General features: G+C 48.2%; 1 protein-coding gene across 30 annotated transcripts in view; it reads right to left on the bottom strand.

Moving 5' to 3' along the window:
• The window catches only part of MAGI1 (membrane associated guanylate kinase, WW and PDZ domain containing 1), a 348628-nt gene that overhangs the window by 326740 nt on the left and 6767 nt on the right, over positions 1-15121 (bottom strand). For 29 of the 30 annotated variants that reach the window (XM_030228164.2, XM_030228167.2, XM_030228168.2 and 26 more), the window contains exon 1: positions 6261-6561. The exons of the other annotated variant lie outside the window; for it this stretch is intronic. In XM_030228164.2, coding sequence (XP_030084024.2) covers positions 6261-6546 — 286 coding nt within the window. In that variant the 5' untranslated portion in view covers positions 6547-6561. Of the gene's footprint in view, positions 1-6260; positions 6562-15121 lie in introns of those variants that run through there. 30 annotated transcript variants of the gene reach the window in all.

Genomic DNA, 15121 nt, shown 5'->3' with positions numbered 1-15121 from the left:
AACTGAGCAAACAAAACATCAAGTGTCCAGAGAGACAGAGAAAATGATGACAGTGGTGAAAATGGTGTTTCTGAGGAGCTGGTCCTGCAGGCTCAGCAGTGCTGTCACTCAGCACCGAGGAGCTGCTGCTGTCCCCATCCTGCAGGAGATGCCCCGGGTGACAGGGCAAGGCAGCAGAGAGGATCTCCAGGGACCACGGGGGGGGGTGACCCAGCCATGTGCCCTTGGTGCAAAAAGGTCACTTCATACTCTCTTTCTAAAAGGCAAAAATAAATCTCTTCCACAGCTGAGCTAGAGAAAAACTCTGGAGAAAGATGGACCAGGAGGATCTGCATTTTGCTGCTGCAGGAATCGGGACAGGGAGCTGGAAGGAGCTCAGACAGGATGCAGAAGTTTGAGTACCAGCCCTCCAAGCACCACTGAGTGCTCACAGCAAAGATCCCTGCACCTCCAGCTAACATTTTGTCTCAAATTCTTCACAGTCCTTCTATAAATTCATGGCACTTGCTCTTACAGAACCACTACTCTGTGCTTTTCACCAAGAAATTTAAGTCACTTGCAGCACACAAAGATCAAAACCAAATGCTTTGATTTACAAGTTCCAGTCAAATTCAGAGGAAGTGTGAAAAAAAAAAAAATACAAACACCTGAAATAACTAACAGGCATAGCTCGTGTCTGGAGCTAAGCAAAGGAATGCAAATAAAAAACTTGGCCAATTATTTTTAAAAACCTCAGGAGAGGTCCCAAAGATCCTGTCCTTGCCCACAGCCCAGCCCCTGCTAATGCAATAGAAAAAAGCCCTTGAGGCAGCAGCATCTTCTCAGCTTCCACATTACTTCAAACTAGCCATGCTGAAATCTAATGAGAGAGGGCTCAAATCATCAGCTCTGCACAGCCACAAAAGTGCTGCTCTGAATATCTTTACACCTTAATGCAGCTGCCCTGGGGCAAATGTTTCCCTGTGCACACACTGCCAAAGGAGCAAGTGTGTTTCTCAGGCATCAGATCAAGAGATACAGGAGCAGCCAGAAGAGATGCATGAATGATCACAGCCTGAGCTGAACCAGGAGAAAATGACAATACCAAATCCAGGAATGCAAGGAGCTACTGCTGGTTTGGCTTTCAAACTTGTTAAAAAAAAATCTTAAATTTCTAACATGGAAGATGAATCTTAAATTTCATGATAGCAAGTCAATAATTCACTCATGCAGGAGTTGTAACTCCGTCTTAAAAACGTGGAACAACATGCAGGATGGTGTTAACATCTTATTTTGCAGTGGTGTTGAATGACTGCTCATAATTAGACCATAATTGTGATTTAATTGCTCAGTGGTCTGACTGGCCATAAAGAGGGAGCCAGGAGTCCCATCTCAATGGGTGGAAAGATTAACTTTACTGTGGAAAGCATAGCCCCCTTTCATGCCATGAAAAGTATCACATTAACTCCTGGATATTTTTATAACAGGCACGATGTGGCTCTTGGGCTCTCTTGCCCATCTCTGGGGTGCTACTCCATGGCTGGAGAGGATGGATGACTGCTTTGCCACAAGCAGGATCAACTTCCAAATGCTGGCAAGTTCCACACTGTAAATTCAGGCACAGTAAAGATAAGGTCTTGCTCAAGGCAGTATTTTAATACAAGATATACAAATTTCATGACTATTAAGTGCAGTACTACTTTAAGTACTGCTTTAAAGAAAAATCAGTACTACTGATTTGCAGCAAAATATGCTCCAAGTTAGAAAAAAAGAGATTCTGCCTTTTTTAATTTTACATTTCTTTCACAACTACTCCAATTGTCATAGTTGAAAACAGGCCTTGTAAATCCAGAATACAAGAACATCTCTGAGGTTTTCAGATGACAACACTTCTTTCTCTCCACTTGAAACCCACCTGGGTCCAAAAACAATTTGGGTCAGATGGAAAAATGACTGAGAAAATTCACTGTGTAAGCGACTGGCACTGAGCTAGCAGAGAGTGGAGGAAAACACTTTTTGGAGCTCATGCAAGATGCTGCAGAGGTAACTGGGAACAGCAAGAGCTCACTGTCTAAACAGCCTCTCTCTTCCCTGGCTCAGCACATCACCCCCAAGCTCTGCTCCACACTCACTGCTGGGCTTGGGCACTGAGCGTGGGATGTTGAGCATCACCACTCACAAAGTGACACTCTGCTTCCCTGTGTGTGCTAAACCATCAGCTCTTCCCTTTTTTTTTTTTTTTTTTTTAATAATGTTTTGCAAAAAATGCCAAAATAACAAACAGAAATTATCCCACAAGCTCTCTCAGGAAAATAAAAGGAAAATACTCAAATACCAGCTCACAGAAACTTTTTGAAAGAGGCTGGTTTTGTTCACATGAATATATGTAAGTGAGTTTAACATCTCATGGATAGCAGATGCCAGCCTGACATTGAAACATTGAGTCACTGCACTGTATTTCAGGATTTATCTTAGGGTTAAGTTAATGTTTGAAAAGAAACAAATGCAGCTGATAGCACTGGGTAAACAGTGACTGTTTCTGCTCCTGTCTGCCCTGTACAGGGCTAAAAAACCCCCACAAGCACACGACTCCTCCCTACGGTGGGATCACCACAGCTGCAAAGTCCTATCAAAATTATTAATTGTATAAACTGCTCTCAGCACCTCCTGGTTTCAAAGCAATAGGTCATTAGGAGCTTGGGATTCTGAGACTTTTTAGGGAAGCAAAGCATTGAAATGAGAACTGAAAAACCAATTTAATTTACAAGCATATTAACTTTGACAGTTTCCCATACCAGGCATCTGGCTTGGTGTGGTTTGGCACAGGTCATCGAACCAAGGAGCAAAAAAACCTGGAAATCTCTCTGAATGTGCTCATCTCTCACTGAGGGAGAATGAAAACCCAGACACCCTTCCTCAAATAAAACATGGCCCTTTTTTTATAGATGCAGTCGTAATTCTTCTCTTCTGGAGGATGGCACAACAAACTTCTCTCCTCTTATGCTGGACTCTGTTAACTAAGATCCATGAGAAGAAATGGTGTGCCTGATTTTATAACTCATCTATCCAATGCAATCCATTATCAATTTATCAAAGTGAGCTATTTTAACAAATGTGAAATGTATTCAAGGTAGCTACAAGATTCACAGTACAGCTGGGAAATCACTATGTTAAGGCAATGCCAGCTATACACTAGAATATGTGACCACTGCTCCTATAATTCCATCTATTAATTCCATACTCTCTGACCAAGTAATAATAAAAATGCATTTATTAACTCCACAGAAGTTAATTGCCAGTTTCATCAGAACTTAGGCACAGATGTAAGATGGAAACAGTCAGTCATAAAAGCACTAAATGTTAACTGAGGTTTTTTCACACATTTGACAGTTCTGAAAGTTACTAAGATACGTGGCAGCAAGATTCTTCCTCTCTCTCCCCCAAAACAGGCAACTATAATGGCACAGTTTTATTTTCAAATGTCATAGCAAAAAAGGGGGCATAAAGGGAAAAGGAAAGGAAAAAAACTCCATTCAAGTCCTTTAGCCTTCTTCACTCTTCCTTCCAGGTAAGCAAAGGACCAAGAAATCCCATATGACCAGTATTAAATGCCAGTATTTCCATTAGGAGATTTCATAGAGGTTCCTCCTTTTTGTACTTACTTTTCAAACTTACCACTCACAAAAAACAAGAAAAAAAAAAAAACAAAAAACATTGCAAGCAAACCTGTAAGTTTACAAACTGTGGCTGAATGACAAAGCCCATGCACAGCCTATTCCACCTACATTTCCACCCTAGTCTCTTTCACCAAGTGCAAGGTCAGAACCGTTATTTTCCTGCTCATGCTTGCAGATGAATGACTTATAGTAAATTTCCTGTTTTTCCAGCCTTGCAAATGTCAAACAAAACAGACAGGCAATAAAATGTATACATTTCCAGGCTAATATTGCCCCAGCACTTCAGCACCAATCAGTTAGAAACTACCAACTGTGAGGAGGAAGAAAATCTGGATAACTTTGAAAAAAGTTACTATGTAAAAAAAATCTGAGTAACTGTGTAAAAACATATTTACAATCTTATCTGCACACTCCTGGGCTGTCTAGTGCCACACTTTTCGTGTTGAATGACAGTTGCCATTCCCATAATCAGATTTTTAATCAACACAGAAGTAATGAATGTTAATTAAACAACTCTCCCTTTCCACGCTTCTGATTCTGATACATGAGGGAGAGCTGTGCTTTGCAAAGAGCAGCATGCAGATGCCAGGCTACCATCGACAGGCTTTCCAGACCGCAAAAATATGTAGTGATTTAAAAACCAAATATTTATTTCTATTCCACATGCTTGGCTAATAAAGCATTTCTTAAAAATATGGAGGGAAAAAAAAGAAACTACAACCCCACAGTAACCAAGGGATTGGTTCTCAGCTCTGGATGGGAACAGTCCAAGGTTTAAGTGCCTGCCCTGACTCACAGATGGGTTTTGAACCCTTTTCTCCCACTTTCCAGGTAAACCCAACCAACACGCTAAAACTCAGCTCTCTGCCCGTTCTTTTGACCATATCCAGGAGCTGAGACACATTTACCACCGAGTTCTGTCATGTGCAGTTTATTCCCAGGACATGTTTTATTTATACTAACTCATGTTTCCAAAACAACAAAAAGTTTGATCACAAATTGTTTGGTTGGGAAGGGTTTCATACACACCTTCCTTCACCCACCAGTACTGATCACATTGCAACACCACAAGCTGTATTTTAATACTTCTGCTAAAACAATCAGTATGTAAAAAAACCCCTCTGCCTAATTTCCTCATACTTTTCTTCATGCTTTTCTCTCCCTCCTACTTGGGCAGGGAAACCAGCAGGCTGAGTTTCCCTCACCACTTCCCAGTGAAGTGAAGGAAGCAGGGAAAACAGGCATTTGTTTAACAAAAACTGGGTATTTTGGGAGTTTGACAGCGTCTGCTGGAATAGTGCTACTGAGTCCTGGAAGGGACTAACAAGTCACTGTGCTTTGGTGGCTCAGCTCCGGGGCAGGGGGTGGAGGGGCAGTGCACAGGCTCAGCTCCTCTCCGACACCATCGCTGGCATCTGCTCTGGCTCCGGAGCTTCCAAGGATGAAACGAGTGCCTGCAGCCCTTCATCTCAGCTCATCAGCCAGCCCAGGGACAAGACTTCAGATGACAGTCCTGCCAGCTGGCCAGAAATTCTGTCTGCAGCTACCAGCTGGGTTGAACGAAGTACAGGGAAAAAGAACCCTCACAGCACAAGCCGGAGTGAAACCCCCACCTTTAGGATGCACACGTCTGGATGACAAATAAACCTTCCCCTAAGGAATCTCTTGGGCAACACGAAGAAAACTTCCCTTCCTTCCTGCACTTGGAGCTGACCTCGGGGAGCTCCTCCACCTCTCACACCTCCGGCTGTCCAGCTGCAGTCCTGCTCCTGCCTGTCCAACCAGCCTCGGTGGCTGCGGCAGCACCAACAGCTTTTTGGCACTAAATTGAAGTCCTGTCCTGGAAATCACAAGCCCATTAGCCAGGCCTGCTAGCTAACCTGTTGAGCGACTGTGGAGTGTACACGGATGTGAAGTGTCATCTTTTTAATCCAGCATGGGAGGACTTTTCCTATCCTCTTCCTCAGGCAAACAGGAGAGCTATCTGTCTGTTCCTTCACCTGTGCGCTTCAGGGCTGGCAGCACGGATGTGACCTCACCTAGTGCAAACCGGGGGGAAGAAAGGTAAATCTGAGCAGCCTTTCAGCCAGAGAGGGAAGATGCAGGAGGGTCCAAGCTTTTTCTTCCCACGCTGGCAGCCGGCAAACACACGCTGCACTTTCAGAACAAGACTCCACTCAGTAGCTCCAAAGGATGCTCAGCTGCTGGAGGAGGAGATCCCTGCCCCATTCCCCCAGCAGTGAAGCTCCCTCAGCCTCTCCAAGGGTCAGCCGGACACCGAGCTCCCCCGGACAAGCGCGGGTTTCCCGCAGGGAGCGCTGGCGGCTCCGCGGTGCCTTTGGGAAAGTCTCACGCAATTGCTCGCTGCGCTTAGCGCAGGGCAGGGACTGCGGGGCGGCTGCAGCCGGGTCCGGACCAGGAGGTGCCTGTGCATCAGCGCCCCCGCAGAAGGTGCGCACACGCGTGGGTGCCTCTGTCGGGGCCACCAGCCGAAGGGCTGATGTTCGCCACCCCCGGCACCGCGCTCGCCAGTGGCCACCCAGCCCCGCACCCCCGCGGGAAGCGCAGAGTGAGTTTCCCCCGTCCCGCCGCGTCCCCTCGCACCTTGTCGGACGGCTTTCACCACGATGGGGTCCTTGCAGCTCCGGATCACTTCCAGCACGTCGTAGCGCGGCAGCCCCGACACGCGGACCCCCTGCACCTCCAGCAGCAGTTCGCCCTCGCTCAGCGCCGCCTCGCCGTCCCCCGCCGCCGCGCCCGCGTACGGGAACTCGCCGTGCTCCGCGCCGCCGAGCAGGGCGAAGCCCAGCTGCCCTCCGGGCCCGCGGGTCAGCGCGCACTGTCGCACCCGGCTGGACCAGTGGTTCTTCTTCTGCACCACCCGCGACATGGCGCTGCGCGTCCCTCCGCGCCCGCGGAGCGCGCTCGGCAGGTGCGCAGGGGGCGCGGACCCGCCGCCCGCTCAGGCCATCACCGCCCGCACGGCCCCGCGCCCGCGGAGGGCGCGCACCGCCTCCCGCCCGCCCCTCCGCGCCGTCCCTTCTCCCCTCTTATTAAGAAAAAAAAATAAAATTAAATTAAAAATAATTTTAAAGCGCTGGAAAAGCAAATCCGGCAGCCGCACGGTGTTGCCGCCCCTCTCCGCGGACGCTGCACGGGGCGCGGAGCCTTTCAGGCGATACAAAGCGCCGTTTGTTTTGTTCCAGTTCGGTCCGTCCCGCTCCGCCGCTCTCCGCGCCGCCGGCGCAGGCGCCCTGGCACGGCCCGCCCCGGCCCGGCCCGGCCCCCGCCCGCTCCCCGCCCCCGGCACGGCCCGGCCGGCGCGGCCCCCCCGCCACACGTGCGGCCCCGGCTCCTCCCCGCTCCCACGGACAACTTTCCCCAAAGGAGAAGTCCGTGCCGGAGCCACCCGGGCCGTGACGAGGGTGAACCCCCCGGCTGGAATCGTCTTGCTCCGAGCGGGACCTGAGCGCGGGTGCTCTGCTCCGCGGCCCCGGAGACGCTCATGTTCCAGGGGACGGGGGCTTGGCACATCTTTGCTTTCCCGGGAGGATTTCTAGGATTTTCTCAGTTGCAAACAGCTGCGATCACTTCTTACCTGCGCATTCCAGATGGTTGTTACAAGAGGGGACACAAAGTACAAGACCTGAGGAAATACTTGCGCAAGTTTCTCATTAAAATAGTATCAAAGCGCTTGCACAAGGCTGAGTGAAAGTCGCGCTCCTACTCTTAGTTCTCTCCTCCAGTTTTTGACTGAGTGCTCGAATTGAGACATTAATAATGTTTTCACATTGTCCTGTCCTCGTGTAATTGTTTAGAAGCTGGACAGACTAATAGCGAGGTCTGGCTGCTGGGTAAAGGAACAGGCATCCATTTGTTTGTCCTTGGCCAAAACTCTTCAAAGTTATTCAGAACTGGTGCAAAACTCAAAAGAGGAAAATAAGTAAGAGTGCACGTACCAGCTGTCCCTTCCAGGTCATGCTCCATGCTTCCAAACCTGAAAGCCAGGCCTCATTTTGAGCAGTCTTATGCATGACCGAACCCCTTCCAGCAAGGAATTCACTTGTCAGATGTGTGCGTGCCCTGTTTTGCTGCTAATCGGGACTGAGAAGTGGCACAGGGAAACAAAGAGTCTGGTCTGGCTGCCTGTGCTGCCCTAATGTGCGCTCAGACGCTACAGCCCGCAGACTTTCACTGTGCCCGCGTCGCTCTTGCATCTCTCATCTCCCCAGCCGAGCGCGTCCCGCGGTGATGTGCGATGCAGGAGAGGCGGCAGCTCGGCAAGCATCGGTGCTTGGGGAAGGAGCTCTGCCTAACATCGTCTGATGCCGGCCCAGCTGATCATCCGGCTTCTCTCACAGACCTGAGAGGTGACTGGGGTACTTTCCCTGCCCACGCGCCGGTCCCGGATGGAGCAGGGAAGCTTGTCCTTCCCTCACCCCCTGCATTCCATCCTCCTTTCCCCAGCTGCAATCTCTCATCTGGCTGTCTTGTAGAGCTCCCATCGTTGCAGACACCACTCTGCAGCCGCGGGAGCCGCTGTCCCCAGCCCGAGTGGCACAGCCCCAGCCAGGCACGAGAAAGGCTTGGCCAATGTCACACAGCACAGCAGTGATCAGCTCCATCCCCCGTGCCTCAGGCACCTCTGTCCAGGTCTCCATGGGAAGCAGATGGGATTACCAGAGCTCAGGAAAGTCCTTCCAACGGAGGGGTAGAGCAGACTCATGAAGTTCAGTACCTGCTGTGTTTAGCCCCCATTTGCTTCCAAGAGGTTTCTTATTTTCATATTTGTTTTCATCCTTAAAGCTGTGCTGATCCCTTATGTTTGAGCAGCAATAACTGCCTCACATCTGCTTTTCCTGGCTCAGTAACCAGCTGCCCCATTTGTCACTTCAAGGATGACATCACACTTTTTATTGTGCCTTCACCAGTAAAGAGTGGATAGGTCATCAGGCTGGATCCCCTGGGCAATAAATGCTCCTGTAGACTGTAGACCCTACAGAGCAGCAGTGTGGCTTGTGGGGAAGGCTTTCTCTCTCATCTGTGCACTGGCTTGTTGTGTCACACACGTGAGCTCACGGTGCAGGGAGCCCCTTGTTCACAGCCCAGCGCCGGGTGTGACGTATTTTCATCACCATCACTTTGCAGGATGCCTTATGTGACAGCCCTGCTAAGCTAAAAATCATCTGGGATCCATGTGAACATCACATGAGCTGTGGTTGCCCTGAATAGATCTTACAGAACTACTCATGCCTCATGGAAAAAAAAAAAAATTTTGGAAAAGACTATTAAGAAAAACAAGTTTTGATAGTAAAATTTATGAGATGACAGACTTCCAAGGGCCCTTTTCAGTTTGCTTACCAACACTGCAACTGCAATGAAAATGTGAGCTGTCCCCATTGTAAGCCTAATGCTGTACTCACGTCTGGGCCACTGTGTTCCCAAAATTGTTCTTGCTGATAATTAACAAAACCAGCAACTTTCAACCAGTACTTTTTTTCCAGATTTTCACTTCAGTTTTGGTCCTGGACCAATTTCCTACCATTTTATCACCTCTTTGCATCCAGGTGGTCAGTCTGGATAACCCCAGATCCTGGAAGCTGACATCACTTACAACAGCTCAAACACAGCCAAGGTTTTTTGTTGTCCTGATTGCTGACTCTGTGACTGCCCAACACCTTGCTGCTGCAAGGAGATTATTTCAGGGCACAGCTGCTCCAACCACCTCTCTTAGAGAAGCTCTTGGTCAGGCTTTAACAATGCTGAGCCCTTGACCCATGGCCTGGCTGCTCCTGCCCAGAAGCGTCCCTGCAATGAAAGGCAATGCCGGGTTTGTATTGCTCCATACAAACCCAGCATTGCCTTTCATTGCAGAGCCTGGCCTCTCTCCCAGGGACAGTGGTCCTGCCTTTGCAGGGGATGGATTTAATGATTAACAGACTGTCTTCATCTCTGACCACTGCAGCTCTAATAATGACACTCTCCTTTTTATGAAGGTCTCTAAGCACTTCACAAACAGCAGTTAAGGAATCTTCAGAGGGCAGCAAGCTGGGGAGCAGCTGAACATTGACACAGGGCAGGGAGAAGCTCAGGGCACACTCCTCATCCGAGGATGGCTCACTGCAGCCATCCTACCTCACCTGCAGCAGCTGGTGCAGCCTCTTCTCCTGCAGGTCTGCATGCACTTTACCAGCTCACAGCCCATGACAGCACTGTGAAAACTGATTTGGGTGGGCTCAGGCCTTTAAGCAGATCCTGATTCCATTGTTCTTTTGTCTGCAGCCTCTCTGGCCCATGCATAGGCAGCTGCTAATTTGTCAGGATGAGAAGGCTGATCTTTCTTCCTCCTTCAGAAGGTGCTCTGCATGCTTTGGGCCCTGCTACAAACACACAACAGCTCAAATGGCTCTTTCAAATAGAATATTGACCCGTGGTCTTGGTCTCAAACGTCTCTGAAATTTCGTGCTGTGTCCTGAATTCTAAAATGGGTCAAAGCTCCCCCAAGCATCAACTCATTCTCTCAGCTTTGCTACTGAAACTTGAGGAAACCACAGTTTGACTTTTTTTGGAATGGAAAACCATGTCTAGTCACTGAGAATGTTGTGGGTTTATGGCAGTTCACAGCCATGTACTCCCACCAGAGAGCATAAAGATGACAATGATTAAGACTACAAATGAAAGTACAGCTTATTTAATACAGCAGAATTTAGTCTTCATTTCCAGATAAACCCCAAACCCCCAAACCTTTGACATCATGTGTCTCAAGGCTTTGAAATCCTAAGCACATAGATCCTGGTAAAAAAGAGAAGATAGACTTTAAACAAGATCCAGTTTCTCAGACATTGAAGTTTCCTGTGGGCACACTCACACTACCAGAATCTTTCAGTAGGAAAGCCATGGATTGTGGTTATTACCCAAACAAGAATTGTTTTCGTAGCAATCCCACTTAACTCTTCTTGGAGGAGAATTTTCTGTGCAGCACCCAGGATTTTTCACCAGGCTGGTGCTGCTCTCTGGCAGCAAGGAGGAGATGGGCTGGTGCTGCTTTGAGTCCTGGCAAACATTCAACAGATGACCCAGCTCCAGGTACTGAACAAACCCTGTGTTTACAGCAAAGCTTCCAAGGGTCAGGACATGAGAAGCTCTGGTCAAAGCCACTGACCAGCCAGCACAGACAGGTCCTGCCTAAGCTCGGGGACAGAGCTGGGCCAGCAAACTCCATCCCAAAAGGCAGCCCCTTGTGCAGGACAGTTCCAGCCTCCTGCAGCAGGGTGGCTTGAGTCCCACCCAGGGCTGGCTCAGAGTGAGCCTGAGACCACAGGATGCTGGGAAGAAAAAGGAAACTCACCCCTTAGTGGGACTTCATGTCACCTTCCTCTACAATTTATTTCAATAATATCACACATAGTGGAATATAAAGCTGAAGATCAATCTCATAACCATATTAAGACACTCTGGGGTGTATTTTATAGCACCATTAATATACTTCTTGGGTGGTTAAAGTCACCCACAGCATAAATTAATGGCTCCATAAAACATGCTCTGTCATATCCTATGGCTTAAATAACACACAATAGGCTGGGCATGTTGGGATGTGGTTGAGCTTATTGGGTGGAAGCAAAGGGTCAGAGTGACCAGCTGGAAGTGAGGATGCCAGCCTCAGGGGACCCAGTCATTTTAAAAAAGCAAGATTCTAGAGAATCAATTACAAATTGTAGATTTCATTAACTTTCATTAGCACTTGTATTCCCAGGTTTATTAATTTCATTCAGGCATCTCTTCCCTGCAGAAGATCTTCTGTTCCAGGGTAGGATGGTTGTGGGTGGGGCTTTTTGGTATGGAGGAAGCCAGGCTTGAAAAGCTCTGAAGTCTGGCACAGAGCAGGCAAAGCCTCTTGGTGGCAACCTGAGCAGGGATCAGATTGGCTTTGCATGGGAAGCTAAGGCTGCCATATGTTTCCACTTTCTGAAAGAAACTTGAATAAAATATCAATGCAGTGTCCATTAGGGACAGATTTTATTGGAGGGGAGGTATGTGGTACCCACAGGAGTATTTCATAAATAAAATAAAGATTAAAAAATATATAAAAAATGTTTTTTCCTAGACTTTCTTCACCATGATCAAGCTATAGAAGAAGCAAATTCCTCCTCCTAGGCTGATAGATATTGGGTCTTACTAAGTCACATTCTTCCCTAGGAATTTTTCTTTGCTATTTTAATGTTTCCACATGAGTTACCAAAGACTCTTCAGCAGACACTAGCTGTGTCCTGCTAAGATAAGCTATCCCAATTCACCTGTCTCAGCTGATAAACCTTCACTTCTCTGCTTCTGGTACTTGAAAAAGAAAAGGGCTCACCTCTGATTTGTGCTGCAAGAGCTCAGCCCAGCTGCCCAAGGCACCAACACTCACCCAAACTCACTTCAGCTCGAGAGCCTCACTCTCTCCTCCTTTTTAATTGTCCTTGTTCCCTCTGCAGACACCAAGAGAGTCTCACTGTATCCTAAAACTCCACCCCTGCTCTGCTGAGACTCATGGAGGTGCTGTTCCCTGTCCTTCCCCTGTTGCTTCACCTCTCCAGTCCTCTCCTTTCTATTTTCCCCATGTATTTTCAACACAAAACTTGCTATTCATTCCCCCTAAAAATCCTGAAAACTAAAGCTGCATCAGGAAAGATTTCTGCTTTAAGTCTTTATGGAGCCATAAAGAAGAGGCAAAGTCTGCCCTTTTCCAACATGCTGCATGCTGAGTAAGTTGGTAGTAGTCCCTTGTGGTGGATGTGTATTAAAGTCTAATGGCTTAAATATGGAAAAAGATCAGGAAGAAAAAGCTGGGAAAAACCCAGCTCTCCCTATAGCAAAGTCTGGTTCAAACAACTTGAGTAGAGTTGTCAATCTCATGATTTAGTTCGAAAATAAAACTAGCCACAAAGGCTCAGCTTCCCAAAACTAACTGGCACATGGGGCTGTATCAGTGCAGTATCTTGTCCACCAGCTCCACTTTGAAGGGGCTTGTTTTTCTCAAAAGTAAAGAATCAATACACAGAATATCAATAGCAATTCTCTATAAGGAATAAATAGTAAAAATACCTTTTCCCTCATAAAAACACTGAGTTGAAGAAAGATTTCTGTAATAAAGAATTGATTTCATCCTCACAAAAGGTTTGTCCAAGTACCCTCAGCAAGATTAAAAGAAATAAAAAGGTAGCAGTAAGGCACAATAATGGGACAAGCTGAAGGTTTGGAAAAGTTGTTCCTTTGGAGCAGTATTGATATGCTGCTCCTTCATGGTGAGGAATAGCTGGGAGATCCCCCTCTGGGTCAGAATTACAATCCTGACAAAAGGCAGAAGAGACAAGGCAGCAACAGACAGCACAGCCTGATCCTGCAGCCATCTGGGGTCTGGCTGTACTTTGCTCCTGAGAGTAATTTACAGGCATCAGACAAGCCACATGTGTAAGGCTGAGCACACACAAATATTCTCAGGAGCAGAGCCAATTAACACACCTCGAGATATCACTCTGTGATTTGGAAGATACACAAACCCCACCTTGCTTTTCGAAGCAGTGAAGCAGAAGAATTCATGGCGGTGTCTGATGCAGAAACATCCCCGATCAACTTCCTCCTCCCTGGTCCCACAAGAGCATCGTGATGTTAAAGCAGCCTCTACTGCACATCTGAGCTGGGTCCAACAAAAGCAGCAGAGCTTTGATATGAGGCACTACCCCACCATGCCTTACCCCCTATGGAAAGATTATCATCATCATTGCTATTTATAGAGAATAACAGCCAGCAGCCTTGGCTGGGACAAACGGCTCCCAGGGCTAGCTCGGCCAAGCATAAAGGGAGATGCTCCTTTTCTCCAGACAGCTCCAAAGAGGGATTTGGGGCCTGGGATCAGGTCAGCTGGGATTGGGATTCCTGACTCCCTGCCTGCTGCCCTAATATTAGCTCTCATTGTCTCGCAGCCCGTCTCGCCGTTCTTTCACATGAACTGCAGGCCCGAATTAGCGCGTCTCGCTGCATCATCTGCCAGCGCATCCTGAGTGCTAAATCACTCAGGGGCTGAGCAAACATCATGGGAACAGTTCTCCCCGAGTCTATGTGGGCTCAGTTATTCCTACAGCATTGTTTGCTCCGTGTTTTCCAAGCATCATCACCAAAGTATGACGGGCTCTATCCTGGAGCTGGCATCGCTCCCCAGCGCGGGCTGGGATGAAAATCAGCTCCGTGGTGGCTCTGCTGGGAGCCAGCTCGGGGAAGAAATGTTAACAAATGAACTCTGGTGGCAGATGAGCAGGCCAAGGAGAAAGCAGCAGCAGCGGCACATGCCAGCCTCCTCAGAGCGGAATTTACAAGTTCCCCAAATTTCCTTTCTTGTGCTGCTTTCAGCGTGGATGGGCTGATGGGTTTTTGTCTGCCACATGAGCTTTTTATCTTGTGCCCTCCAGCCACAAGCTCAGGGCTGTCCACTAAACCACCCAGCCCTCAGCACAAGGGGGCTGGGGCTAATGGGGTTTCAAACCAGTGCCCCCAGCAGTTTTGGTTGGCTTAGAGTCCATCTCCTCCTGCTAGCAGGGGCTGATGGCATTAATTTCCACTAGGTTCATTAGCCTCTGTGGAGCAAGGCTTTAATCAGAAACAGAAAGATACAGGGGAATCACATCAAATCCTGTCTTTGGGTCACACAGCACATAGCCCAGGTGAGGGACTGCTTGCAGGGCACAGAGCAGCAGGGAGAAGATAAAGAGGGGGTCGTGGGAGAGCCTGTGCCCCTGAGCAACCAGTCAGCCAAGTCACAGGACTGGTTTTATAAGGTGCATGCAGAGTTTTGGACAGCAGCTATTGAAAGACAAGCCACTCATTGAATATTATCCTTTTCTGGCAGCAAGATCAGTGCAGTCAATTAGCTGTAAAATCTGAATCATGTCCCTGGCAGGCAGGCTCAGAGAGGAAGCAGCTCCACCTTCCTGCTCTGCCCACAGAGGTCACGGCATCCACTGCACAGCCCTGCCAGAGCTGTCACAGGCAGCCACTGCAGCAGGGATAAATCAGGATATTGCTCCCATCACACAGCAGGAACAGCTCAACTCCCAGTTCTCAGCATGACGTCATGGAGGCTTTCCACAGCCCCAGGACCACTGCAGAAAAGCCTGGGCAATAAATCCATCCAAGCAGCACCACGTATGGATGGACACCACATCTCCATAGATCCCTCAACACCCTTTTACTGCCAGGCTCATTTCTTTTCTTTATTGCTGTAGAATAAAGTCTTAAAACTCCTGACTTGAATCAAATGAGCTTTTAGGTGAGGATCCAGATCCATGGAAAGAGAATTGTGTTGTACAATGACAGACACGGTCCACTGCCCAGCAGAGATCCAGAACTGGGAAAAACAAGCCCATCAGAGCTCCTGCAGTGAATTACTGGCTCTTGGGAGCTGTTGCTCCCCAGTGAGTCTTTGGAGA

The sequence above is a fragment of the Serinus canaria genome, chromosome 12 (assembly GCF_022539315.1).
Source record: "Serinus canaria isolate serCan28SL12 chromosome 12, serCan2020, whole genome shotgun sequence".
Lineage (NCBI taxonomy): Eukaryota > Metazoa > Chordata > Aves > Passeriformes > Fringillidae > Serinus > Serinus canaria.
This window is presented reverse-complemented; position numbering and strand designations above follow the sequence as displayed.